The sequence below is a fragment of the Callospermophilus lateralis genome, chromosome 13 (genome assembly GCF_048772815.1).
Source record: "Callospermophilus lateralis isolate mCalLat2 chromosome 13, mCalLat2.hap1, whole genome shotgun sequence".
NCBI classification, from domain to species: domain Eukaryota; kingdom Metazoa; phylum Chordata; class Mammalia; order Rodentia; family Sciuridae; genus Callospermophilus; species Callospermophilus lateralis.
The window spans coordinates 80,622,414-80,645,637 of record NC_135317.1 but is presented as its reverse complement, the minus strand read 5'-3'; the positions used below and the strand labels follow the sequence as shown (position 1 = coordinate 80,645,637).

The 23,224-nt window shown below is 54.0% G+C and overlaps 1 protein-coding gene across 1 annotated transcript in view; it reads right to left on the bottom strand.

Moving 5' to 3' along the window:
* Cacna1s (calcium voltage-gated channel subunit alpha1 S) overlaps nucleotides 1-23,224 on the bottom strand; it is a 62,430-nt gene that overhangs the window by 8,738 nt on the left and 30,468 nt on the right. The window contains exons 13-34 of the mRNA XM_076831955.1: nucleotides 23,064-23,184; nucleotides 22,413-22,527; nucleotides 21,225-21,318; nucleotides 20,468-20,537; nucleotides 17,485-17,617; nucleotides 16,494-16,623; nucleotides 15,884-15,943; nucleotides 14,363-14,469; nucleotides 13,851-13,938; nucleotides 13,552-13,659; nucleotides 11,362-11,414; nucleotides 10,938-11,084; nucleotides 10,263-10,464; nucleotides 9,652-9,810; nucleotides 8,236-8,346; nucleotides 7,489-7,572; nucleotides 4,009-4,065; nucleotides 3,012-3,140; nucleotides 2,752-2,817; nucleotides 2,094-2,185; nucleotides 1,309-1,468; nucleotides 231-358 (exon numbers count right to left, since the gene is read on the bottom strand). Of these exons, the coding sequence (XP_076688070.1) occupies nucleotides 231-358; nucleotides 1,309-1,468; nucleotides 2,094-2,185; nucleotides 2,752-2,817; nucleotides 3,012-3,140; nucleotides 4,009-4,065; nucleotides 7,489-7,572; nucleotides 8,236-8,346; nucleotides 9,652-9,810; nucleotides 10,263-10,464; nucleotides 10,938-11,084; nucleotides 11,362-11,414; nucleotides 13,552-13,659; nucleotides 13,851-13,938; nucleotides 14,363-14,469; nucleotides 15,884-15,943; nucleotides 16,494-16,623; nucleotides 17,485-17,617; nucleotides 20,468-20,537; nucleotides 21,225-21,318; nucleotides 22,413-22,527; nucleotides 23,064-23,184 (2,414 nt within the window). The remainder of the gene's footprint in view (nucleotides 1-230; nucleotides 359-1,308; nucleotides 1,469-2,093; nucleotides 2,186-2,751; nucleotides 2,818-3,011; nucleotides 3,141-4,008; nucleotides 4,066-7,488; nucleotides 7,573-8,235; nucleotides 8,347-9,651; nucleotides 9,811-10,262; nucleotides 10,465-10,937; nucleotides 11,085-11,361; nucleotides 11,415-13,551; nucleotides 13,660-13,850; nucleotides 13,939-14,362; nucleotides 14,470-15,883; nucleotides 15,944-16,493; nucleotides 16,624-17,484; nucleotides 17,618-20,467; nucleotides 20,538-21,224; nucleotides 21,319-22,412; nucleotides 22,528-23,063; nucleotides 23,185-23,224) is intronic.

Genomic DNA, 23,224 nt, shown 5'->3' with positions numbered 1-23,224 from the left:
ACTCCTAAGAATGTCCATGCAGAGGCTGGATGACTTTTTCCCAAGAAAGTCAAGGGTCTTTTCACGTGGGAGGCTTGTGGGACCCCTTCCAACCCTGAGACACTCTGATCCTCTGGGCTGGGAGCTTGGATAAATGAACAGAGAGTGAGTCCTTAGGGGACACCAGGGTCTTGGATGGAGGATGGACAGTTTAGGGAGTGCCCAGCACAGAGCCTATGGATTGGACTCACTTAGCTTCTGGGTCATACTCCGCCCAAATGGCCTTGAACTCATCCAGGTGATGAGGGCCCAGGATGGACCAGTCTCGTGTGAGGTAGTCAAAGTTGTCCATGATGACAGCCACAAAGAGGTTGATGATCTGCAAGAGGAGGACCAAGGGCTCCCAACTGGAAAGGCAGGAGATGCGGGCGCAGGCAGAGGTGGGAGGCATCCCTTTTGGGGGGCTGCGGGCTCTCCCTCCCCATGGCTCTCATCCCACATTTCACAGACGAGGCAGTGACTATCTCTTCTCTTGTGCAGGCAGGTGCTGTGTTAGGGTGCCAGTGTCTGTTTTTTTAAAACCCAACCCGAGTGCCTCTTTGGGAGCTATCCCATCTCAGCCTGCCATCTGCACCTGCGAGGCACTCTGCCCTCTTCTGCACCCTAACCTGTGGCCTTCTTGCTGCCTCTGCCTTTTCTGTCCAGAGTTGGGGGAGTCCCTTTGAATCACAAGGTACTTGAACTCCTTTGTCCCTGTGAGTTCCATCAAGGCCAAGACTGGGTCTCATTCAACTTTCTATCTCCTGTACCCGGCCCGGTGCCTGACACATATCAGATGCTCTAATAATAGTTTTGAGGGAATGTAGGAAGGAAAAGGAATAGAGGAACAAGGTCCCCATGATGGCTGCACATGGACAGACAGCAACCCTGCGGTCTCACAGTGACTTCATACTTTTTCTAATGCCACCTGGGACTTCCTGTGGGATGCTGTTTCCAGATTCTCAGCCTTCTCATAATTGGACAACAACTTTCTCTTCCAAGGAATAATTGGGCATAAATATCTTTAGAGGAAGTCCCCACCTATGGAGGGTATGACCTCATTAAATTCCTTGTGCTTACTAAATGTGTGTCTATATGCGTGCATGTTTATGTGTGTAGTGAAAACTTCTTGTAATCCCTCTAGAGCAGGAAAAAGTGCTCTCAAAACAAAACCACCCCCAAGATGACCAGAACAAAGGGCACTCTAACCAGAGCCTCAGTGTCCTGGAGAGATGGAGGGGAAGAAGGCGGGCCCACCACCCTCAGCTTCTGCCCTGCCCCAGGTCTCACCAGGAAGGCACAGAGCATGTAGAAGCTGATGAAGTAGTAGTAGGCGAAGTTGGTGCCGCAAGTGTACTCCTCGCCCGGGGCATAGTCCGACTCTGGGTCACACAACTTTCCGTAGCTGCAGGCCAGCAGGATCTCCTGCCAAGCCTCACCTGTGGCACACCTGGAGGAGAGAGGCTCCTGTCAGCCTGTGCACTCTTTCGTGGTCCCTCAGGGGGCCGCCAGCCCAGCCAGGGGCAGGCGTGATGAGCAGATGGGGGCTGCTGCCACGGAGGTGAGGAGGTCAGATCCTAGGTCACCGTCCCTGCGAGCCTGTCTGTGGTTTCTCTCTGTGCGGGAGCCCCTCAGCTCTACCATCATGGGGTGCTACCACCGGGAGCTCAACTATAGAAAAGAGGTCTCTTGGATGGAGGGGCAAAATCGGTCCACGGTTCAAGTCCCTAGACGGGGAACAGTCAGAGTGAGACACTGACTAAGGCGAGGCAGGCTCAGAGGCCGGCGAGGCCTCACCATTCTCTTGGGAGAGGCATCGGCCTCCGTCATCTCCTCCAGTGGAGTGAGACAGAGGAATAGGCAGCCCTCCATTCATTGGAGGCTGCGTGAGACATGACCGTGTGAAGCCACTTGTTCACAAACGATTAAAACCTTCAAGATGGTGACAGTAGGGCATTAAGCCAGGCAGGGGGCCTTTCTGAGTGCTTGGCTGTGTGGAGCTAATGCTGTCCCCAGGGCAGTCAGCACAGAGCCAAGGCCAGAGGTCAGTGAGGTGGGGAGTGTGGGACTCCTGCCTGAAAAGCAGCAGCACAGCTTGTGGGAAGGTCTGGAAGTTGTTGTTCCGGTTTATTTGGGTCCCATCCACCAAGGCAATCTTCCCAAACATCTGCAAGTCACAAAGGGCTGTAGCTTAGGAACCTAGATACAAGTGCCCCCTCCGCTCACCTCCCACATCTTCTCCTGCCTGACCTGCTCCTTGCCTTCACCCCTACCTCTCCTGAACTCTGCTCACTTTGGTCCACAGCAGGTCAGAAGCCAAATAAATGGGACTATTTTCTCAGTTGAGTAACATTCTTCCCACCAGGCCAAAGAAAAGTAGGAGAGTGAACCATTTTTTTCCCAACTGCAGGCAGACCCAGGGTGTTGTGGCACGGTAGAGGGCTCCTGGGGAAGGGCCCCAGCCAAGGCCTTAGATGAGATCTGGCAGCTGCTGCCCATCTGCCTGCCGAGGGCTCTCCTGGGTCACCTCCAGGCTCCTACACTGTGGCATCTGGGCTAAGGAGTGCAGCCTCTTTTCTCAGCCTCTCAGGTGACCAGTTGGACCACTGGGGTGGAGGAGGCAAGGAGGTGTAGGGCCCAGCCCGCATGCTGATTAGGCCTCCCGAGGCCCACGGATGCCCCCTCTAACTTGGTCAAGACCCATTCTGTGGCCTGGGCCCACCTGCCTCTCACCTGCATGCCAATGACAGCGTAGATGAAGAAGAGCATGACGATGAGCAGAGCCACGTAAGGCAGGGCCTGCAGGGCAGGGAGGGAGCGTCAGCATCAACCGTGGGCTGCACCCACCTGCTTGCCACCCTGCCCGTCAGCAGCTTGCTGGGCCCTGCCCGACCCCAGGATCCCCAGAGCTCCACCCTGGACTCAGGTTGCTGCCCCGAGTGGCCTCCTTAGGTAAGTGCAGTTTCCTGGCCAGTTGGGCTGGGCTTTTGCACCTGGAAGGACTTGATGAATGTCCACAGCAGGGTGCGCACTCCCTCTGCCCGACTCAGTAGCTTGATCAGCCTCATGACCCGGAACAGGCGGAAGAAGGCGCTGGAGATACGGGCGCTCTCATCTGGGTCCTGCGGGGCAGCAGCCCCAGAGATCAGTCTGGGGGCGGCCCCTTCAGGTGGTAGGGGCAGGGTGGGGTGGAGGTGCAGTGTGTGTGTGTGTGTTGGGGAGATGTCCGTGGTAGGGAAGTGGTTCCACACCCTCCGCATGGCCCCTGCTGTCCATTATCTTTGGACATCCTGGGGCTCATGGCTCTGGGCTGTTGGACAGGGGGAAGGGGTGGGCATGGACGCCAAGCTGTGCGGTGAGCCAGTGCTCAAGAGCAGCAGCAGGGATTCTGCCCTGGGGCGAGGCTGCAGCCAGGCCCACTGTCAGCCCTTCTAGGACTTTCTGTTTATTTCTCCTTTGCCTCAAGCTGCCACTGAGCTTAGTGCCCTGGTGACCCTTCTAGGCCCCTGGCCCTAATGTCCTAAAGTGCTAAGATTCCCAAAAGCTTGGCCATAAGTTCAGCAGGGTCACTCCCTATTATCTCCACCCTACTCTTAGTCCCTGCCCTTGTGCCAGCCTTAGACACAAGGATAACTCTGGAAGGGAGACCCCTCCCTGCCCCGCTTCCTGTGGCCCCAAAGGCCTTGTGCCTAATGAATCATCACTGAGGTCCTTTGCCAGCATAGTCCTCTCTGGACTGTACTCCAATCTGCACAGAGGGTGCCAGAGAGAACCCTCACTCGGTTTCCCAGGGCTCCAAGGAAGCCACTATCTCATGCACATTCTCCCGCAGAGCCCCCGCCTCCTCCCTAACCCCGACCCTCAGAGGGTCTGCTCTGAGGAAGGGGGCCCTGAGTGCTGGATGCACCCCATGCGACCATGCAGCCAGCCTAAGCATGCGAGCTGCGGGGCGAGCCGCGTGCGGGGCGGGCTCATGCAGCCTGGAATTACAACGTTCCCGCAGCCTCCACCCAGGCAATACAGTCCCCCGCTGGAGGCCAGGAAAGTCTGTGGAGAAAAGAGACGAAGGGAGGGGAGGAGAGGAGAGAGAGGAGGGACACATGGGAGGGAGGTGAAGAGAGGTGTCAGAAAGGACAGACACAGGAGAGTTAAAGAGAGAAAAAGACGGAGAGGTAGGAGATGAGACCCCGAGTGGCTGCAGTCAGGGGCAGGGGACGGTGGAGTGAAAATGAAGCTCTGTGGGAACATGAGGGAACAGGCCGGGCCACGGGAGCAAGAAGGGAGGGAAGACTGGACACAGTCCCTCTGGACTCTCAGATGCATCCACAGGTGACAGGGCTCGGGTCCTTCCTACGTCTGGGTTATGTAATGCTGGGGACATGCCTGCCGAGGGCTCACTGGAAAACACCTGCTCGTCACTCTTAAGTGGCCCCTAGATCCCTGAGGTCAGGGCTGTGGCTCTTATGGAAGTTTCCTGTGGGGCAAAGCTCCTCTGTGGGAGCCTGAGTCCCCCCCAGTGGATGCTCCTTGGCCCAGGCCCAGGACCAATGCTCACATCTCGGTAAATAGGCCCTTAAAGACCTGGTGGTTGGGTTTGTGAGGATGACATTTTTCCTGCTTACTCCAAGCTTCTCCCTTAGGCCACATTTCATGAGAAACCCTGTCCTGGAGCTCTTGGCTGAAAGAAGTCATTGTTGAACTTCCACATATCTTCAGGGAGGTGACCCCCAGCGCCCTGGTTGTGCCGGTCGAGCACAGTGTCTTGGGCAGCTTTACCCCAGACCACTCAGGTCTCAATCCTGTCTGCATGTCAGAATCACCTCAAGAATTTTTTTTCCATGCCTTTTCTGGGTCCCCACCCAGGCCAATGAAGTCAGAGGTTTGGATGCACCCTAGGTAATTTTAATGTGTAGCCAGGGGATGACAGCCGTGTTCTAGATCTGTGATGTCCATAGGGTGGTGGCTAGCTATGTGTGGCTATTGAATGAACAGGAATATGAAATAAAATTAGAAATCTAGTTCCTCAGCTCCACTATCCAGTTCAAGTGACCAGTAGGCACATGTGGCTAATGGCTACTGTATTGAACTGGACAGAGCATTTCTATCATTGTTGTGAGAGATGTGCTTCCAGGCCTTTCCCTCGTGTGTAGGTGTCAGGAATATACATCAATCTTATCGTGCCTTCAAGCACCTGTTATCTGATAATGACAGGTGACACCCTTCTGTCCTCCACAACCAAGAAAACTGTTTGAATTTATCCAGGCCTCCCCTACCCAGGCCTCAGTCTTCAGGAAGTAGTTATTTTTAACTTGGGCTCGTTATATTGATTGTGTAGGATTGTCTCCTCTGACTGTGCTGGTGACTAGTGCTGCTTTTAACCACAGGGATTTTGGGGATGCTGTTTTTCCAGCAAACGTTGAGCATGAATGGAAATACACCCCCCGCCCCACACACACACACTCACTCACTGGTTTTGTCCCCAGCCTACCCCGCCCCTCGCCAGCCCTGAGCAGATGGAGCTCTGTCTTCCCTGTCTGTTCTGTGCATGGGGCTGAACAGGGTTCCCAGTGCCCACCCCCAGCCCTGCACACCAGACAGGCGGTGTGGCAGCCAAGTCCCCAGAAACTGCAGCGGCCTGCCAGGGCTCAGTTTTCCAGCCTCGGTCCAGGGCTCCTTCCGCACAGACTCAGACTTCCTCAGTTGTAGCCCCCCATTCCCACTCCATCCCTGCCCACCCCATCCAGGCATCTCCCAGGCTGATCCTCCCCACCTCACCCCCACTCAGCGACAGGCTTCCCGTGGCTGGAACAACCTAATGTGCTTTTCACTGAGCAGTGGGAGGCTCAGAAAGAGGCCTTACATATGGATGAGCTCCTCTGATGATCAAATCAGCCACTTTTAGTGTAGAATCCCACCCCAGTCCTGGTAGGGTAGCTTATAAAGATGAATTCCCCTCTCCACCTGCTCTTGTCCCCTTTCCCTCCTGCTCTTGTGCTGCCCCCTGCCTGGCCTGGGATCACTGGGTACCTACCCAGAGGGAAGCTGTATTGATTTTAGCCACTACGTCTTGGATCTCCTCCTCCCAGTGTCTTCTCCCCTTCTTCACTCTGTAGCAAGGCCACCAGAGGGCTCCGCTTCGAAGTCCTTGTAGGGGACCTCTCTGGCTGGAACCCCTCCCTGACCTGCAGTCCTACCCCTCAACACAGATCCTGCTGCTGTTTCCCTTTCTCCTCCAGGGCCTCATTCTTGCATGCTGAGTCTCTTGGTCCAGTTCCTAGAGTCATTCGCCTTCCTGCCAGCTAAGTCTTCAAAATAGATCCAGAGCTGGCTACTGCTCAGCACCTCCACGGCCAGCACCCCAGCCATCATCCCCTTATCGGCACCTCTGCAGTAAATTTCCGACCGCTCTTCCTGGTTCAGCCTGGTGTCTGCTCAACCCAGCAGCTAGAATGATCCTTTAAGAACTAAAGTCTGAACATGCTTAAACCCTCCAAAGGACTCTTTGTCTTTCTCAAAGTAAAGACATAACCATGATCTGACCCCTGTCTTCTCTCCTCTTCCCCAACCTTCTCCATTCCAGCCACAAGGGCCTCCTGCTCTTCCTCAAACTCAGCAAACATGCTCTGGTCACAGACCTTTGCACACACTCTTCTTGCTGTCTTCAGCACTCTGTTTCTCATACCTGTATAACTCACACCTTGCTTTATTCAGGTCTGATCTCAATGTCATTTAAAAAAAAAATTCTTTCAATACCAAGGATTCCTACCACTGAGCTTCATCCTCAGCCCATTTTATTTATTCATTTTTAAAATTTTGAGACAGGATCTCTCTAAGTTGCTGAGGCTGGCCTTGAACCTGCAATCCTGCCTCAGCCTCTTGAATTGCTGGGATTATAGGCTTGCACCACTGCACCTGGCTCCAATGTCCTCTTGGTATCATCCTCCCTTTCCCTCCCATTCCTCATCCTTAACTGCCTACATTTTCCATCCTGTAATCCGTCACGTGATAGACTGACTTACTGTCTGTTTCCTCCACAGTTTTGCTCACTGCCGTATCTCTAGCACCAAAAGTAGTACCTGACCCCCAGCTCAGATTAAAATCCACCACCCTGTTCAGAAACCTTTGGTGACATCCCACTGCCAGCTATGTAAAGTTCAATGCCCCCACTCCAGCCTTACCGGCCCCCACTCCCTGCATGTTCATATGCTCCTGCCAAAGCCTGAACCTTCTCTGCATGGCCCAGGCTGTGCTCCTCCTGCAAAAACCCTGCCTTGGTGTTTGGCCCCTCTCCAGTGGCCACCTCCTTCAGATGGAGTGCCTTTCCTGACCACCCACCCAGAGACAGCCTCTGCTTTCCTGTAACCCTAGGGTGCTGTGCTGCTCACGCAATGGGTACCCCACAATTATCTGTGGACTGAACAAGTGTTTTCAGCCCCACCCCAGTCATGGCTCTGCCGGGCTGATACTCACATCGATTTCACTAAGGATGACATCGATGATGCTCCCGATGACAATCAGGAAGTCAAACACATTCCAGGGGTCTCCAAAATAGCCCTGGGAATGAGAGACAGGAAAACAGGGGTAAGTTTTGTGAAGAGGGGACTCTGGTGGCCCGCACAGGGCAGTGGTCCAGTGAGATCTTCTGGGACGGACCAAGGTGCAATGTCCACGATGTTGCTTCCCTCTGGGGCTGCGTGGGCCAAGCCAGCCAACACCCTTCTCCTCTTGGCACTTTAGTCTCTTCCCCTAGAGTGTCAAGTGGTTGGGAGAGTTGTTGGGGACTAAGGACTTGGGGTCCTGATCCAGATGGGGAACTCTTACATCCCTGAGCCCCTCTTAAAGTCCTGGCAGGTTTGGGAAACCAGAACCATCAGTGGGTGGCCTGACTGGGCTGGGCTGCTTGCTGTGGGAGTGGACTCCAGAACCAAAGAACCAGGGCAAGATGCTCCTCGGCCCTGGGCCTGTGCTTCAGAAGCTGAAGCAAAGGTGAGGAATTTAAGACAGGCTCCAAGAAGGGGCAGAAATGGGCACCTATTGTGTCATCTGTCGCTTCTGGTGGCCTGGAGTTTCCCGTGGCCTGTACCTGACAGTGGCTGTGGGCAAAGCGGTGAGCAGGCGGGGAGCAGAAGTGCTGGACCAAGGGGCTTCAGCAGTGAGGAGACGGGGAGGGTGCTCCACGGGAAGCCCACCCAGACTGGCCACAGGGCAGGCACTCACCCTGGCCTTGAATGCCATGAGCTTGAGGACCATCTCCAGGGTGAAGATGATGGTGAAGGCCACGTTGAGGATGTCTGAGATGTGGTTCATCTCCTCTGACTGGTTGTAGTGCTGCAGAGGGGACAGGGAGAGGTGGGCCACAGGGCTGGACTTGCCCAGCCTGCCGATCCCATTTTAAGAGCTTCCATCCTTCCTGGGAGCATCCCCCACCCATTCCTGGGTCCCCTTTCGACCTTGTTTTAGCTCAGAAAACTAGGAGCCTGCTTTAGTGATCCCCTGAATCCCACCAAGTTTTCAGAACATCCCCTTTCCCTGCCTACAAAAGAGAGGGAGGGGAGGTTCTGCAAGTTCAAGTCCAGCTGCAAAGGTTGCAAGGCCAGAGCTCATTCATATATCTGTCTTGGGTGACCAGGGTGTCCTGGGTATCCTCCAGGCATGGCTCTGTGATAGGCTCCACGTAGGCATTTGGGCATAGGACTAGGAGACAAGACCCTAGGTCCTGAGGTTGGCATTGTCACTAGCTGGTGGGAGACAGAGCTCACCAAGCTTGCTGTACCTGCATGCTGTCCCTAGTGGTGTCAGAGTATTTAAATCAACAACTCGCCCCCTTAACCCACTGCTATGGCCCCCCCTTAAATCCATGGTCTTAGCGATTTCCCTGGGAATCTCTTCCTCTCTTTCTTAGAAAGTTGATGAAATCCCACCTCTTCCACAAGGCCTTCCCAGGTTGTGTCAGAAGGATCTGATGGCTGTTCCCACCCCTCCAGCCTTGGTGGTGCTGCCCAAGTCTGCTGCCTGACTCAGCCCCAAACACAAGCCACTGTTCATGATCCTCTGTGTGGTCGGGGCCTGCTAACTCAGTGACTCCATATTCTCAGGACCAGGCGCTGTGTGGTCTTATCATCGGGTGTGTCTTGGGCTCCTAGGGACGGGGAGCCTGGCTGTGCAATTCTATTTATATAAGACTTATATAAGGATCACATGCTTAATTAAGATTTGATAAGGCTGCTGCTGATTAGGATATTGTCTATAAGGAATGCTCAACTCCTAAGAGAGACACCTGTTCTGTGAATACTAAACCCAGTTTTCTTGGGACCAGAGCCAAGATTCCAACCAACTCAACCATCTAGCTTTGCAACCTCAGAAGAAAAACAGAGAAAGTGCTTTCTACTTCCTACACTTCCTCCTCCTGTTTGCAGAATCACCACACTATTTGTATGTTCTGAATTGGTTCCTGAATAAGCCATAGTGCCTGGTGGCGAATCCTATGACCAGTTCACTTCTGTGTCCTGCCCAGCCCCTCGCCACGCAGTGCCTGGCATGATAATATCTATTGGGAGGAACCAGGAAATCCCATCCTACTCACCCTGGCCTACCTAGGGCCCAGGTCTCTTGTGTCCTGGGAGGCCTCCTTACCTGCATGCCCAGGCAGATGGTGTTGAGCATGATGAGGGCAAACATCAGGTATTCAAAGTAGGAGGAGGTGACGACGTACCACACCTGGTATTGGTACGGGTTTTTGGGGATGTAGCATCTCAGTGGGCGGGCCTTCAGGGCATACTGCACGCATTGGCGCTGGGACACAATACACAGGGTGGGTTAGCACCAGGAGCCCCCCCAATGCCACATCCATGGGCTTGAGGGAACCCTAAATTCTGTGAAGGCAGGAGGAACCATGGCTGGGGGACTGCATGGACTATTTAGAGGAAGAATCTCACTGGGATCCTTGAGGTACCTTCTATGAACTTGTCTCCTGGAGACAGAGGTACCAGTTGTAACCATGGCTCTTGCTCAGCCCAGGGGCTCTGAAGGCTTCCTCTCTCTGAGCATCATGGGGGTTCCATGAGAGAATCTCCAGCTTGGTCAACTAGTATGTAGGTTGGATGTGGTGTGGAGTGCGTGGAGTTGGGGCTGGGCCTTAAGTGGAGGTTCTGGGGTCACCCTTAGGACCCTCTTAACTGGCCAGAGCCCAGGGCTCAGGGCCTGTTGGGGCTCTGTTCTCCATCTCTAGCAGGAAACCCAGGCACCTGGTTCTTGTCCAACTCGCAGTTCTTGTACTCGGTCTCCCCCTGCTCCTGGAAGGTGACAATGACAAAGCCCACAAAGATGTTCATCATGAAGAAGGCAATGAGGATGATGTAGATGATGAAGAAGATGGCCATCTCCACTCGGTTGTTGTAGATGGGGCCTGTGTCTTCCTTATTTGAATCTATGGCCTTGTACAGTAGCCTTGGGGTGGGCACAGAGGACAGGATAAGGGCCTTGGGTAATGAGGCAGCCAGCCACCCAGGAAGGGTAGGGATTACCCCACTGGCCACAGGGAACCCAGGGAACTTTCTAAACAGTCAAGTGATGGGAGAGAAGGAAGGACAGAGCCAGAGGAGGCTGGAACTATCTGGGAATGGTCCTACCAGTCTATGAAATGCTCCATCTATGGCTAATCAATCACTAGGACTCCCCTGTGGGCAGGAGAACATATCCCTATGGGGGGATTGGGCACATTTTGTTGGAGTCTCCTGGTCAGAGACCCTTTGTAGTGACCAGTCAACACGAGTCCTACAAACCATCAAGGAGCTGGTGGGGTTTGCTGAGCATTATCACAGGTCTGTGAGGTGCAGTGGGGGCTATGGGAGAATGACCGCTGGTTCCTGGCATTGCCCTGACAGTGCCTGTGTTGGACCTGAGCCTCAGGCCTCACTCACTGGGGCCATCCCTCGAAGGTGGAGACCGTGAAGAGTGACATCATGGCTGAGAGCACGTTGTCAAAGTGGAAGTCGTTGTGTATCCACTGGCGGGGGCGCAGCTCTATCTGTGTGGGATCCCCATCCTTGTACACATAGTAGTAGCCCCTGGTGCAGGGAGGCCCAGTCACTCCACTGAGTGTGGCTGGGCTTCCTCTGCCCCACCCGAATCTCCTGAGTCCTGAGCAGTTCGTGTACAGGAGAGACACCATTGGACACCCTCTCCCCACAGCTGCCCAAGGAAGGGGGCGTCTATGAACTTGTCTCCTGGGTCTAATAGCTCAGGTCTTCCAGTTCCCAGCCCGAAGGGCCAGCGTGCCCCATATTTGAGGTCCCTGCAGCAGGACCCTCCCACGGTGCCCCTCAGCCAGCAGAGCATATGTACCTGCACTCTTCTTCTGTCATCTTGGATAAGTCATTGCAGCTGAAGAACTTCCCCTACATCCAGGAGGAGGGAAAGATGGAGACATGTTGTCATGGAAACAGGAGAGGAAAGTGGGCTACGGAATCACACAGTAAGGCCATCTGGAAGGAGGAGCCTCCCCTTCCTCTCAGAGGGGTGGCCTTGCCCTTGAGGCAGGCCCCCGAAAAGTCTTTCTCCTTCACCATCCTGTCTCCAGGGCTCTCCCGGCTTCCCTACCCAGACTAGCTGCTCTAGTGAGAATCCAGCTCTTTAAGTGAGCATTTGCTGAGTGCCCCAGGCTGGGCCCCAAGTGATGGAACTAGGAATGCAGCCCTGGTCCTCTCCTCCTCTTTGGAGCGGGGAGACAGAGCCCCTCACCTCCCACTGCTGAAGGAGCCCCCTGTGTTCTCCCCAGTGAGCAGCAGGGAAAAGGTCTTCCCCACCTCCCGCCTCCCCTCTCCTGCCATGGGCTGGACCAAGGGCCGCTGTGGAAACAGGAGCTGTAGAGATGGACCCTAGGTGGGCTCTGATGATTCAACTTGTCCTCAAAGTGGGACAGGGGACCCTAAGGCCTGAGTGAGGACTCTGGGGTCCCCCTAACATCAATGAGAGCACTTTCTCTTTTTGTCTATGTCACCTTTGGATACCTGCAAAGGATCCGGTTTGAATAGAGGAGTTGGTTCCTAGGTTTGAATGTGGCTCAAATGAAGTTTGAAACCCACAGATTCTAGTTCAGGCCCTCCAAGGCCCAAAGAAGGAAATGCCTACACTGAAGACGCAGGACTCGCTGAAGGTCAGCTGCCCTGCCCGCTGTGTGTGGTGGGGCTCCCACCACACCCACTCTTTAGGATTGCTGGAGCAGAGTTTGGGATAACGCCGGGGTTTTGTGGGGAAAAGTGGGGAGTGGAATAACATGAAATGCATGTGACAGGTTTCCAGAGTAAAATGTGACGTGTGTGACCAATGTGTTCCTATTAGCTGGGCAGGCAGGATCTGAGGGCTTTTGATGAGGGATGAAAGCACAGAAGTTGTGGTATTGAGGTGCCATTGCTCTTGCCCAGAAGGGACATGGCAGCCAAAGGAAGGGCAGCCCCTCCCCCAACATTCCTTTAAGGGCAGTGTCTGGAGGGCTCCTGTGTGCCAGGCCACAGGTGGGGCTCCAGGGGGAGGGATGAGTCTGGCATGGACTCTGCCCTCAGTGGGTCCTGGGACCCCCAAGCCTGACAGAGGAGAAGGGGGGTAGCCCCTTGCCACGTCTGAAGGCAAAGACCACATGTGGCTGTCCAAATGTCTAGATGGTGTAGTTTTTTGCCCCTGAAGGTCCTCTAGGAGCCCCACCTTAACTATGTTCACCAAATCCTGTTCCCTGCCCTCAAGGAGGAACATGTGGTTTGTCTTGTGACCTCCTCAACCCTAACAGAGGCCCTGGCCCCATGAATGGGATGACGTTTCGTATGCTGAATGCATAAATACCATTGTGTACCTAAGACTCACTGAGGTTGTATAATCATGACTTCAAGGACCATGCTTTGGGGACAGGAGTGGGTTGAGTCATGACAAGGAGCATCAAGGGTCAGTGGAACACTCAGATGTCAGTTTCTGAGTATGGCAGGTGACCTAAGAGCCAGAGGCATCTGGATGCCAGAGTTTTGTGGGAGGGGACATCTTATTGGGGCTGATTCCTAGGGAGGAGCCAAATAGCTGTGTTTACCCAGGAAAATGAGCCTAGAATAAGGCCAGCTCCAGACATGAAGTGAAGGACAGCCACTCCAGAAGCTCCTGGGAGGCTTGGCCGATGCCAGCTGCCCGGCTGGGTTCATGGGCTGCAGAGCCCTGCTGCACCAACAGAGCTGGAGGTGGTGGGGCGGGGCGGGTGGTGTGTTGCAACCTGGGCCTGGCAGGGTAGGAGGAAGTGGCTGAGGTGGTGAGGGGAAGGAGTGACCGCAGGGGGGAAGAGAAGACATAGGCAACGGTGGCCAGCAGAGCCACAGGCCAGCCATGGGCATCACTTAGGAAACTGGATCTAACCCCCAAACTGTGCATTTAGGGAACATTTGCTTTCACAATTTGGGGCTCCCTCTGCTTGGGAAAGAAACCCATTGGCGCTTTCCATGGCCTGAGAGAGGCCCCAGGTGGGGAGAGGCACAGGCTGCCCAGGCAGGGGGGCCTCACCTTGAACAGCTGGACCCCAATGCAGGCGAACATGAACTGCAGGAGTGTGGTGACCAGGACGATGTTCCCGATGGTGCGGATGGCCACGAACACACACTGCACCACGTGCTGGGGAGAGAGGGGCTGATGTGGGGCCAGGCCTACACCAACTGCATCCTACTGTCAGCTGGGGGAACAGTTCCCAGGGAAGCATGGCTGCTCCAGCCTCTTTCTTAACCCCCGTTTGGCCAAAGAGATGGACCTGTGCCCCAGCCAGGCTGGACAGAGTTTCTGGAGCCCTGCTGGGGTCCCTCTCTCACCTTCAACCCTTTGGCTCTATTGATAGCTCGGAGGGGTCGGAGCACCCTTAGCACCCTCAGAATCTTCACCACAGAGATGGCGCTGGACCTGGGGGAGGCGCAGGGGGTGGGGCTGAGGGCAGCCTGTTCCAGCCAGTGGGCCTCACGTCCGGCCTCCATGCACCTCCTGCCTCTAGCTCTCCACACAGCTGCCATTGGTGGGCCATGCAGCAGGACACAGGCTTTCTCTGTGTGGCTAGAGGTTCTGTCTCTCCCACCAGGCCAGCAGGGGCTGTGCTCCCCCTGGGGAGACAGGGGCGGATTTCTCCTCTCTGCCTCCCTTCTCAGTTTCCAGGACAGGGCTTTGCTCATATAGCACTGCCCCTTCAGTTCAGCTGGGGACAACCAGGGAACACCCCCACCCACGTCCCTGAGAGACCCTCCTCCTGCAGCATGGGGTGGTATTCCTGCTTCAAAGACCTGGCACAGAGAAAGTTGGGGGCATGCCCAGGGTTGGCCCTTGCCCTGCTCACTCTAGTCCCATGGAGATGAGGGACACGGCCACCACCAGCAGGTCCAAGATGTTGAAGTAGTTGCGGCAGAAGGAGCCTTTGTGCAGGAAGGCCCCGTAGGTGGTCATCTGAGGGGAGAGAGGCAGTGTCCTGGGCAGCGAGCTTGGGGAGCAGGTCAGACACTTCCCTGCCTTGCCTCCCAAAGAAGGGCTCCTTGCCTCCGTCTGCTCAGGAGGAGTGAGTACAGAGACAGCCTGCCTGCCTGGGAGTCTCTGCCACTCCACTCCCTCCCGAGGCCTAAGCGCACCCTCTGCTCATGGCGGAAGCACCTGGCCTGTGCTGGGCTTGCCTCTCTGAGCACAAGTCCTTGACTTCACATACCGCAGGATGTCCAGGCTCCTGCCCTGCGGCCCTCCAACCTTCTGAGGGGCAGGACCCAGATCCTCCTCCCCCTGGAAAGCTTTCTGGGAATTTTCCTCTGCTCAGGGATTGCTATGCTGGGTTCAACTGCCCTTTGAGGACCCCAGAACTTACCAGCCCCTTCTCTCTGCGCCCCCTACCTACCCACTGCCTTCTCGCTCCCCTCTCGACTTCTTATATTATACTCCCTTAAGGTCCAATTCAAGGCCCTGTATGATTTTGTCTTATCTTGTCTTCTCAGCCCCAGTAACCAGGTTTTCCCCTGTGTTTACGGAACATCCCAACCCAAAGAGGCCACACTGTCCTCTCCAGGAATGTCCCCAAATCTTACAATGAATTTGCTGCTCTCTGTCCTCTTGGATTGCCCTGGTTTTCTCTTCCTAATGAAGTCCTGTCCAACTTCAAGGCCTAGCTCTCATGCCCCCACCTCCACAAAGTCCTCTTTGACCTTGGGAATCCACTGTCTCTGCTCAACTCATTCAGTAGTTGAGGCCCTGAAATAAGGGCCATCCCACAGTCTGCTCTGATGGCTGCCTCTCCTGTCCTTGCTGGTGAAGGTAAAGGCTGGGATGAGCCCTCCCTCTGCCTGCACCCCCAAAGCCCACTGCACTGTGATGGCTTCAACTCAGTGTGCCCACCTCAACAAGTGGGCAAGTGGGGATCTGCTGTGGATAAGACATGAACAGTGTGTGGCTGCCAGAACCCCAGGCTGAGACAGTGGTCACTGCCCCGGGGACTCTTGGGAAGTCAATAGTAACCAAGGTCTAGGAACAAATTCTAGCTTCCCTGATCTACTCTTCAGCTCAGTGTGCTCAGTGTGGAAGAAAGTGCTACAGGCTTCACAGACTCGGGCTGTACTCTGCTGGGGTGGCAGGCCACAGGTTGGTTGTACTTCCTGTCTCCAGCCTTCCCCCGGCTTGGGAGCTGAAGATCTGTCCCATTTCCTGGGTCCTGTGAGGCTTTCCTGTGGTGACCTACCTTCTTCCTGTTTTCTCCCGCCCCTTAGTCTAGGCCCTGAGTGAGGTCAGTGTAAGAAAATTGGATTCACATCAGGGAGGGTCCCATTCCCTGGCCCAGAGAAGCCCTGAGCCCAGGGCTGGATGTCTATCAGCCTCCACTTACCTTGAGGACAATCTCCACAGTGAAGACGGAGGTGAAAGCAATGTCAAAATACCCCAGGATCTGGGTATGGGGTGGGGGAGGAGCAGCAGTGAGAGGAGGGATGGAGCAATGATACCACCACCACTACCACCACCATGACCACTATTACCAACACCACCACCATTACCACCACCACCACCACTGTCGCCACCACCACCACCATTACCACCATTCACCATCATCACCGCCATTACTATCACCATCACCATCACCACCACCACCACCACCACTATCACCATCACCATCACCACCACCACCACCACCGCTGCTACCATCACCACCATTACCACCATTCAACATCATCACTACCATTATTATCATCATCACCATTATCACCATCACCACCACCACTATCACCACTGTCACCACTACTGTCATCTAAAGCACTCAGTAGCCACAGCCCATCCTACTCCCTCTGTGACAGTACTGTCTAGGAGGGGCGGAGAAGGCAGTCTGGATCTTTAGGAGCTTAAGCTAAGAAACATTGTTTTAGCCACAGAGAATATGCACTTGCACTCTGGGCACCAGAAGTGTGGGGATGGCCGAGGCCTGGCATGGGGGCCCCTATCACCTGGTTCCGCACAGACTCGGCCCGGATGGGGTCCTCAGCAGCCAGGGCAGCACTGCTGAGCAGGATGAAGAGCAGGATGAAGTTGGTGAACCAAGTGGCATTGACGATGCGGTGGCACAGGACACGGATCCTGGCAGGACAGAGTAGGGGGGCAGGGGTGCCGTGAGCTGCTAGCAGTTTAAGCCCTATCAGCCACCATCCTGAAGAGGGACAATGGCTCCTCTCCATTTTCCCCAGGCAGTAGAGAAGGATAGCCTTGCATTTGTATGGTACTCTCACTGAACAGGAGGGGATCCTGCCTCCCAGTTAGCTCCTTCTGTCTCTGTCCCATATTCCCATGCAATCCCTCCACCATCTACCCCTTCTCCCAATGCACCACCGCCCTGAAGTTTCCCTGCAAAAAGGATGGGGCAGGCTGAACTCCATCCATGATGGCAGGCAGGTGACACTCTGTAAGATCTAGAGTCTATATATCTTTGTGTGTGTGTAAGTGTGTGTGTATGTGTGTGTGTGGTGCTGGGGATCGAACCCAGGGCCTTGTGCATGCAAGGCAAGCACTCTACTAACTGAGCTATATCCCCAGCCCTAGAGTCTATGTATTCTAAAGCTGTAAAATTATGAAGCCAATACAAACTATAGCATTTCTCAGCTCATGCATGGTGATGTCTAAATCTGCTCTTAGCAAGGAGCCAATAAACACGGTTCTTCTAGGTGTAACTGATAGTGGTCACTTATTTTTTAAGTCCTCTTCCCAACCCACCCCCAGTGTTGGGAGTCAAACCTAGGGCCTTGCAAGTGCCAGGCAAGCACTCTACCACTGATGCCCACCCCAGCATCCTGAACAGGGCACAAGATGTTAAGCTAAAGGAATGAGCTTCTCTCAGTGCAGCTGTAGGCATGGAGAAACAAGAAAAGGTCTTTTAAGGGCAGAGAATGGCTCTCTCTGGGAGTCCCATGGGTCACCCCACACAGCAGCCAAGGGACCACCTACTTATTGGTGGGGCTGAAGATGAAGAAGGAGCTGGCTTCTGGGATGGGCACTGCCTTCTCTTTAAGCTGTAGCTCGGCCAGGGGGCGTGGTCGGGGGCTCACTGGGATTTCAGGCTCATCTTCCTCGTCATCCCCTGTGGGGAGAGGGGGAGATATTAGGGGTGTCTTCCCAAACTTTGCTTCATCTTTGGCTTCTGTGCTCAGAGCCCTCCTAGGAGTCCCTGCAGCCAGCAAGCAAAGTGGGTGGCAAGCCAATATGGGACTCTAGGACATTAGCAGGAACTAGCCTAGGTATCTCTCTTGCTTTGCAGGGAGCAGACTTGAGTTGTCAGGGGTCTGTGGGGTGGACCCAGAGTATTCTGGGAGTAGAACCAGGAACAAGGCCCAGGAATCTCTGTTGCTGCCCTTTCTGTCTCAACACCGGATCATCAACACCATGAATGCATAGTAGCTGGGGAACTGGGTGAGGGGCTGCTTCAGGAGACTTGAATTCTGTCCTCATTCTGCCATTGACTTGCTGTGCAGTGCTAAACAAATCTGTGCCCTTCCTGAGTTTCAGCTTCCCAATTTGTTCTTTTCATTATTATTATTATTATTTTCTTTTTCATGGTGTTGGGGATTGAACCTAGGGCCTGGCACACGCTAGGCAAGTGTTCTGCCACTGAGCTACATCCCCCAGGGGCTTTCCAATTTGTGGAATTGGCCTGTAATCCCAGTGACTTGGGAGGCTGAAGCAGGAGGATCACAAGTCCAAAGCCAACCTCAGCAACTTAGAGAGGCTCTAAGCAACTCAGTGAGACTCCGTCTCAAAATGAAAAATCAAAAGGGCTGGGGATGTGGCTCAGTGGATTCAATCCTCAGGACCAAAAATCAAAACAACAAAAAATAACAAAAAAAAAATTTTGTGAAATTGACAAGGGGCAGGAAAGTTGTTAAAATAAATGGAGTCAGCGGTCTCTCTTCTAGGATTCTAAAAATTATAATTTGAGAGAGGAACTTCCTGCATGTTAAAAAACAAACAAACAAACAAAAAAAAACTGCAACCAACACTTCTTGAGCTGCAGCCCAACCTCAGGACCAGGGCAGGTTCTGGGGTGGAGAAGGGAGGGAGGGAGAGGAGGATACAGACACTGACAGCACATCCAAGATCTCACGGCCTCTAGGGGGAGCTGAGGGCCTGAAGTCCTCTGCTCCAGGGCAGGAGGTCCCAGGGATGGCGCTGGGGCTGTGCTAAGCAGGGAGAGTGCTGGAAGAGGGGTTCCCTCACCCCCCACCTTCTCTCTTCTCCCACCAGCCCTGGCAGAGACCCTCAGTGCAACTCAGTGAGACCCTGATTCTGGATTCTGGTCTCCCCATTGAAGACGCCTGAGGGTCTCATCCATCCAAATCCGATTCTCTCTCCCCTCCACTCCTGAGAAACTAGAAAGATCTCTTGCTTCTTCCTCTGAATGAGTGTCTTAACCTGAAATTTCCTGTCCTGCCTGGGCTGGCAAGGACCCCAGGGGCACACTTTCTGCTTAATTGTAGAGACTATTAATTCTTAGAGTTGGCACCTGGTAGCATCTTTGCCTCCTCTCCCTTCTAATTCTCTTTTCTGTTGTCTATGCCCAATTTATTTCCTTTAGTGCACGTATCTTTTGTTGTAGGCCATTTCAAATTCTTTTTAAAATCAATTAATTAATTATTTTGGTACAAGAGATTGAACCCAGGGGTGCTTAACCATGGAGCCACATCCCCAGCCCTTTTTATTTTTTTTATTTTGAGACAAGGCCTCCCTAAGTTGCTTAGGGCCTTGCTAAGTTTCTGGCTTTGAACTTGCGTCCTGCCTCCAGAGCCCCTGAGATCGCAGGTGCCCAGCTTGAATTATTTTTAGAAAGAAGGTAGATATAAACACAATCCCTCCTCTTGCTAAGACCTCTCCTCCAAACACCTAGCCCACTCTCCCTGCCCTCCTTCTCCTCTGCAGTTCCCCTCAACTTTCCACGTCAGCCAGTCTCCACCCGCTCTCCAGCCACCAGCTTCTAATAGATGACACCTGTAAGGTGAGACAACTCCAGATGAATTATTCTAAAACCCCAATCTTCATTTCTGGTAGATACTGGAAGAACATTTTATCAGTCTTACTATGCCATCTCCATTCAACCCACATTTCATTTCTCAAAATCCTTGCATATATTCATTCATTCATTTTACTGAGCACCTACTCTGTGTCAAACACTGGGCCACCCAGAACACAAAACTTCCCCATGGAGCTTAGAGTTATTGGAGCAAACAGATGGTCATTGGCTGATTCCACAAAGAGACAAAAAATTGCCCCCATGACCCAGTGCTCTATACGACCCATGAGTGAGCTGAGCAAAGCCTAGGAGCTTTTGGATACCAGGACTCTTCCAGGTGAACTTTTAGGATTAATCCAGCCTGATTCAGCTTCCTCCATGTGTCTTCTCCTTGGTCCAGATGGATAGGATTTCTGGTTATGTGCATTTAGATGCTCAAAGTTCATCCATAGCTGTATGTAATCCACCCTTCCCACCCCCCTTCATCTTTCCTTTTGGATTCCACACAGTGCCAGTCATGGTGAGTGATCTGCTCCATCCCCACATGGATGGGTGTACGTGCTCTCATTGAGGGGCCACTCTGTGTGACTACTAGGAAGGTCATATGTACCCACCAGTCTCTGAGCTTTCAAAACCAGGTCCCTCAGCACTGAAGCATGCATTCAGCACTCAATAAAAACTTGCAGAGGTAAACACAAATAAGATGTGTGAATTTTTCTACTATGTGTATTGTAGGGAGAGATGAGCTGGCAGATAGTTGGCTTATTTGCAAGGCTGGGTGAGGAAGGGACGCCTCCCAGGTCCTGACCTCCACATGGAGGTTCAGATAGGGGACATACAAAATATTGCCCATGGGGAAAAGGTGGCACCAGCATATGCCCCTTTAAACCCATCACCCTGCTCCAGCCCAGGCTCGAAGATCCTCACCTGGGAAGTCCGCTGAGGGGTAGGGATCCTTCACCTCATTGACATTAGATTCAAATTCATCAATTTTCAGCTGTAGGAAGAAACATAACAAAGAAGATGGCATAGCACAGCTGCAGTTGCATGTCCTGAGCACATGCTGGGGACCAGCGTAGCATTCAACCTCCATAATCCTCTGTAGCCTGAGGGACAGGCGATACTGTGGTCATCCCTGTCCTACAGACCAGAGCCCAGTCAGACAACTTGTCCTGCCTCCATGAGACACAGTCAAGGCCCACGCTTGTCCCAGCCTGTGTCCTCTGTTAGGTTCAACAGTGGAGATGGACTCCCCAGACCAGGCTCCCCAGCCCCTCTGAGCCCAGTTCCCTGACCTTGAACTCCATTTCCTTAGTCTCTGGGAATGTCAAGTCATGCCAGGCTGAAACGGGCAGGGCAGGACTGGTGGGGAGTCAGCCCAGCCTCTCAGTAGGCATGGGTGTCTTAGGGAGGTGGAAACCTCTTGCTCTAGGGCAGGAAGCTGGAACTGTGAGGAAGCCTGGTTCCCTGATTGGAAGGCCCTGGCCTCTCAGTACAGGATTCCCTGGAGCAGATGCATCCAGCAGTCCTCCCCCCAACAGAATGCAGGGGAGCCCTTACCCGGCAGACAACCTCTCTTCCATCTCCCCTTCCTGCCCCACCAATGCCCTGAGGCATGGAGGAAACCAGGGGGCTTTCAGAACCCCGCCATGTAGCCTGTAAAGCACCTCACGTGAGGTCTCACCTTGGCGGTGGTGGGAATGCCCTCACCCTTGGGTTTCTGCTCCAACTTCTTGGCCATCATGGTCTTCTCTTCCTCTGACTTATCTGGGAGACCCCTGGGTTGGAAAACCAAGGAAACCTGAGGTGGAGTCCCAACCAGACAGTTGTCAGGGGTCTTCTCAGCCTGACAATTCCCTCGGAAGGATCCCACACCAAGGGCTCAGGGGGTCTCTGTGCAGGAAGGTGAGGGACTGGTGGGATGGTGGTGGACCTGGGCAAGCCCTTTCTCTGATGAGAGGCCATGAGCCACAGCTCAGGCTTGAGGCTCACTGGTCAGCTATATTCAGCGTTTGTTGATAGTGAATGGGTGGAAAGCGGCTTTGTACTTAGTTCATACAAAATTCATGGAAGTGGTTTGTCCAAGATGGTTTTAAGCTTTCTGAATGTCTGGACTCTACTGCTGGTCTCTCTTTCCCCTTCTCTTCCCATGTTTTGTCCACAGGAATGGGCACTCCATTCCCGCGGGCATGGGCATTGGGAGAAGCAGGACTCCGTCCAGAACCTAGTTACTCCAGTGTGGCCCTCCAGTGACAGGCAGCGTTGGCACCACCTTGGAGCTTGCTGGAAATGCAGAACCTTGACCCACCCAACCTGGTTCAGACCAGTTGAAACAGAATCTGAATTTTAACAAAATTCCCAGGTGGTACATTTGTAGTTTGAGTTTGAGAAATGCTGTCTAGACCAGTCCTACTTCCACCCCGAGAGGAGAGTCCCAGGCTACAGAGAGTGACATGACATCCCAAATGGAGAGACCTCAGGAGGTCCAGAGAAGCCAACACCCACTTCACAGATGGAAGGTGCCTGAGGTTCAGTAAAGGACGACTCCCTCCAAGAGGTACAGTGACTCAGTAGTAGGGCTGGGAGGAGAAATCCTAGAAGCCCCCATGCGGGTCACCTGGCCCAATGCACCAGGTTCTGCCATCACATCTCCTGAGGCCTGTGTAGAAGGCCATCCCGCCTCTAGTCCTGCCCCCCAAATGACTCACAGGACCGCAGCAACCCTGGATGTCCTAGTTGTAGGAGTGGGCCTAAGGGAGAGGCCACGTGGCCCCTCATCATTTGGCTCCAGGGAAAACCCCCCTCCCCCAGACGGAGGCCACAACCGGGGCCCAGCACTCCAGCTCCCTCCTGCTGAAGACACGGAACTCACTTGGACATCTTCCTGCGTTTCCTCTCCTCGGCCTTGGCCTTCTGGGCAGAAGTCAGGCTCTCCGCCTCAGCTAGGTTGTCCACAGCAATGGCCAGGAAGACGTTGAGCAGTATGTCTGAGAGAGCCGAGCTAAAGAACCTTGGGTTGGGGTGAAAGGAAGCCTCTGCCTGTGTTGACAGGACCTAACGCCCACTGGGGTAGTGGAATGTCCCTTGCTAGAGAGGGTGTGGGCTCAGGGACAGGTCAGGGCCCTCAGAGAAGCCTAGCTGCAGAGGGTATCCATGAGGGGTTCTGAATCCACCACGGCCTTTAAATCCTATCCGTTTCCTGCCACAACTGGTCTCAGCTCCTGCACCAGGCTCCTGCATGGGGACCACCATCTGTACTGCTCCTCAGCTAAACCCTGTGCTTCCTCCCACCTGCTCCAGGCTGGTGGGGGTCAGTTTCTCCCCATGCCCCATCACTCCTGCCATGGTCCTCAGACCTTTCTATTGGGAGGGATCATCCCATAGCCACACCTGCCCTTGCTTTGTCCTATCCCCCCACTTCATGAGCTAGGACCTCCCCTCCAGCCAAGGGGCCTGGCTGCCTTGTAAGTGGGCACTCTTGACCCCTCCCTAAGTTCTCTGCACTCTGCACCCAAGGGGATACAGTTGCCACAGACGAAAAGGATGATGAAATAAATACACACAAGCACGCCGGGGTAGGACGGCCCCCCATAGGCCATGATCCCGTTGTACATCACAGAGTTCCAGTCCTCCCCTGTCAGGACCTAGGGGAGAGGGAGATGAGAGGGTGGGCATGCAGACCCG